The 4,736-nt window shown below is 39.5% G+C and overlaps 1 protein-coding gene across 1 annotated transcript; it reads left to right on the top strand.

Annotated features, from left to right (window-relative positions):
• Nucleotides 1-1,211: 1,211 nt before the first annotated feature.
• On the top strand, nt 1,212-3,103 carry Btbd35f25 (BTB domain containing 35, family member 25). The gene has a single exon (XM_003688963.3). It carries the CDS (start codon nt 1,291-1,293, stop codon nt 2,785-2,787), a length of 1,497 nt encoding a protein of 498 aa, XP_003689011.1. The 5' UTR covers nt 1,212-1,290; the 3' UTR covers nt 2,788-3,103.
• The last annotated feature ends 1,633 nt before the right edge of the window (nt 3,104-4,736 follow it).

Genomic DNA, 4,736 nt, shown 5'->3' with positions numbered 1-4,736 from the left:
ATGAACTTAAGATTTCTGATTTCTTTGGAAAGTCGGGTACATTATATGGTGATTCTCTGGGAGAGAAAGGTTAAATGATGTTTTGCTAAGGCAGACACTGGTGAAAGGACGCTTTGATACTGAAGATGCACATGAAAGAAGGTTTGGCTGAGGCCAACACATGGGTGACAGGATGATTTGCTGAAGTAGACACAATTGAGAGGATGTTTTACAGAGGGAGATACAGGTTAAAAGATGTTTTGTTAAGACAGACTTGTGAGAGGAGAGGTGGTGTTAAGAAAGAATATAACTATGACCTCACAGACACTTGGAGGAGTGTCTTGCATTGGTTCACCTTGCTCTGCCTCCATAGACTTTGCTGACCAGGCTCTGGGAATGGTTTGCCAGCACAGAGGAATAAAAAGAAATATTTAAACATTTGACTTGGCTTCTTACAGATTGCAATTTATTAACAGAAAGGAGTCCATATAAAGTTAATATGTAAATGCAAATCAGTAAAACGAAACCATAAAACATGCATACATATGCATGTTAAACAAATAACTAGATTTATAAGGAACTTTTAGAAAAAAAATATATATAGGCAAAGCATACACAGAAATTGTTGACATAGGCATACAACTACTTGCATGAAATACTTGTCATTAATCCTAATCAAAAGAGACTAATAATAAAATTAGCAATAACAATGCTTACTGTTTATATTGGCAAAAGCAGTTAGTAAGTGATTATCTCCCATACTACAGACATTTGAGTGCTCTCTCATAGTCAAGGGTCAGGGGTTGGAATATGTATAATCTTAAACACACATCAGGATGAATTTGGCCTGGTTGTTCTCTTTAAGGAAAAGAAAATTCAGCTGGCAAGGTTGAAAAACTAGGTGAACGAGGTTCTCCAGTTTGATGGAGGTCATCTTCAGCAAAATAGTGTGGCCCATTTAGAAATAGTGGGAGAAGGGAGAGGTGAGCGGAAAGGAGGAGCAGAATGGGAAAAGGAAAGGAAGAAGGAATTTAGGAATAATGGAAGGGAGGGGGGAAGGGAGATGGGAGGATGGTGGGGCAAATGTGCAAGGGAGGAAGGGGAAGGAGGAGGGAGAGGGAGGGGTTGCTATCAGGAGGCGGGGCCTGTGCTCAGGTAAGGCACTTGTGAACAATGAAGAATGCCCTGCCTTCTCTGTGACATCAGAATCTGTAGTAGAGAAATCCAGAGAAGTCTAGGCAGGACTGGCAGACTACAGCAATGCCTCAACCAAGAAGCCTCTGCGAGAGCTTGTTCTAGGAATTTTCATCAATGGGGCTTTTAGTCAGCAGGGTCTTGAGATGCAGGGATTCCAGTCTGTTAGAGCCACAGCCAGAAGCCATAGCCGGAGCCAGCTACATTCCTGGCAGTCGCAAGCGAAAACGAAACAGTTTGGAGGAGTTGGCAACAAGTTCTAATGTTCATGGACTTCAAAACCAGGGAATGTATCCACATCAAGTTCTCAACTACATCTACTGGAAAAGGGTTAAGATCTCATCTAACGATGCTTATCAAAACTTATTTTTGGACGGGCATGACAGCGACATTAAAATCCGTGCTCTGGGAAGAACATGGTGTTTACACAAAGTATTTTTATGTCAGTCAGGCTACTTTGCTAACATTCTCAAAGGTACTTGGAGAGAATCACACCATGGTGTTATAAATCTGATCATTAAGAATGAGGATATTGATACCCGATCTCTGCATTTTGTGTTTGGTGCTTTGTACACGGATGCGGATTTGTCAATAACACCTCTGGAAGTTCCTCAAGTTTTGGCAGCAGCATGCCTGCTTCGGGTGGATCGAGTAATTCAGCAGTGTGAAGGAATCATGAAAGAAACTATCAACAGGAACACTGTGTGCTCCTATTATTTGGCAGCAGAAACCTATAGATTAAAAGCTGTAAAGACGAGATGCTTTGAATGGCTTCTTTGCAATTTGATGGTACATCCAAGTGTGGCACTTTACAAAGAAGTAGATTTGAAGTTGATGTATCTTCTAGCACTGTCTTCTGACTTACTAGTCATGCAAAAGGAGATTGATGTATATACCACACTAAAAATATGGATGTTCCTTTATCTTAATCCATGCTGGAACGGAACCATGAAACAGCTTTTACAACATGCAAACAACTGGCTTTCCACCCACATGGCATATGTTGATAACATCAGTTTTCTTGAAAGTGAAGAAGGACTAATATTTCAACCAGTGTTTAAAAAGCTGAGATTTCAGCACATCATCTGTGACTTGACTTCCACAACTATTCTTGAACAAGATCGACTAATACCTATGGCATGGTTGTCACCCATTTACAAACAACAGTGGTTGACTTTGCTGCGAACACAAGAATATGGGGTAATTGGACCACAAGTTATCAATGAACAAGAACTTGAAGAATGCACCATGAGGTGTGGTACAATGATCCCCAAGGATGGAAGATATACTTGGAAGTGGTCAGTTGGACGACTTGGCTTTCCTTTACGTGTGACCTTTACCAGGCAGTGTGTAATTTTAAGGCAACGGTGTCAGAGGTGTGATGGTTCTGCTTGCCACAACCATATCCGAAATGTCATATTCAGAATAACTTTGGTGTGTTTTGATTCCAACAAAAGAGTAACTTTCAGAAAGACAACAGGTTATAAAATCCTCACCTTTGAATATAAGGAGGAGCAAATTGTAATGAAATTGGATAGTGATGTTCTAACCTTCCCTATGTGTATATTCTGCAATTTCCTTTTTGTTAACCTAGGAAATGCAGAAAACAAGTAATCTTATCAATTATTAGACTGTAAGCATTTTACAAGTATTGAATAGCTCATTTAATATGAAGGCTGTGTAATGACTACAGTGAGGAAGACCAAAAACAAATTCAATATTCTTTGGAGTCTAGTACCACCAGAAGTGACTGCTTCCCTCCATCACCTTATTTCCATGTATTTCTGAAGAAAACCTTTACTTCCAACAAAGTATTTGTCAAATCAAATAAACCTAATCTTCTGATTTAAATTTACCATCGAGATCCAAGCTTGGAATGGAAATAAGAGACTATATTTGCAAGGTAAAACATCTCAATCAACTTGTTAAGTAGATTTGGCCCTAGCTAAAATTGAGACAAAATAAAATCATGCCATTGTTGAAACTGTTGTGAACCAATGCATTCATTATGACATTATTATAAGACATAAATCATTGGTTAAAAGGGAATATTTGAGATTACTCTCTGTGTGGGCTTTCAAATAACTAAATAATGTCGTTTGGGTTCGGAAAACATTTACTGCTGACTATGTCTAACTAACTATATATGCACACATACAGACATTTATCTTATACTTAAATTTCATGCCCTATCCTGGATAAGCAAGTGAATTATATATGCAATATATTTACATAGAACTATATATACTTATGTAATATATTTATGTATTGATGTAAGGGTAAATACCAAGAATCCAATTTTTGAAAGGGGTAAATAAGATAGGAAATGGAAAATAGGCCTTCATGATACCTATCATTTGCTATCAAGGTATGAGCTGTATCATAGTATACTGATCAATTTCTCTGCCTTAATTTCTTTTACTGTTGCAGTGATTTTATGTTTTTAAAAAGACCTTATGAAATCACCTTAGGGGCAACAGTTTCAATTATCTCAGACTTTGAGTCTCTAGGCTTCCGCGGCAGGAGGTTGAAGAAACTGGTCACATCACACCTACAGTAGAAAGAGATCACCTTAATGCAAGTACATCAATAACTTTCTCCGTTGTGTAGAGTTCAAGATTAGAGTCAAGGAATAGTGCCACCCCGGATAGGTAGGTCTTCCCAAGTCACTTTATGCAATCAAGATAACCTCCAACAGGCATTCCCAGAGCCTGGACTCTCACATGATTGTAGATGCTGTCACAATTCTTCCTCTTGTCAACATGATACAGGAACACACCACTTTTAAGCCATAACCTAACAACCTTTGGTCTTCATAGGTTCACAACCATGGCATGATACAAAATTCACTGTATCCAACTTTGAAAGTCCCATAAATAGTTTCCTTGTTCAATGTGGCTGGTTCTGTGCCAATGCCATGATGATTTTACTACTATAGCTTTGTAGTCTAATTTGAACTGGGAATGGAGTCCCCAGCAGTTCCTTTTTAATTCAGGATCGTTTTAGCTATCCTGAGTTTTCATTTTATTTTCTAGATGAAGCTGAGAGTTGTCCTTTCAAGGTCTTTACCTTATTTCTCTTGGTTACTAGGCCTCATGTGCTCATGATGCCTCCTAAGTTGACTAGGCTTCACCTATGTCTACTAGTACTCACATGTACACCATGGCTCATATGGATATTCCAGTTACCCACCATTACTGGGCCTCCCATGCATGCCAGGTACTGAAAAAGCCTTTCAGTCCTTCCAGGCTAAGGAAGCTAGAAACGTTTACCACATCTCCAGTGCTTACCAACCCTCTCATACTCACCCAGCCACCAGGGTACTAGGATCCACCTGATTACAAAGCCTTCCATACTCTCCAGGCCTCCCTTGGTTAATGGCACTCACTTGCTTGCCAGGCCTCACATGATTACTAGGCCTCACTTGGCTACTAGGCCTCAAGTGGTTTCTAGGTTTTTCATGGTTTTGAGAGCTTCCATGTATACTAAGCTGCTCATACTAACCAGGCTTCCCCTGTACACCTGGCCTAACCTGCCATCCAAGACTCTATTAGTTACTGGAT

Source organism: Mus musculus, chromosome X, assembly GCF_000001635.26.
Source record: "Mus musculus strain C57BL/6J chromosome X, GRCm38.p6 C57BL/6J".
Classification (NCBI taxonomy): domain Eukaryota; kingdom Metazoa; phylum Chordata; class Mammalia; order Rodentia; family Muridae; genus Mus; species Mus musculus.
Note: the sequence above shows the minus strand (reverse complement) of the source record. Positions and strands in the feature narration are given on the sequence as shown.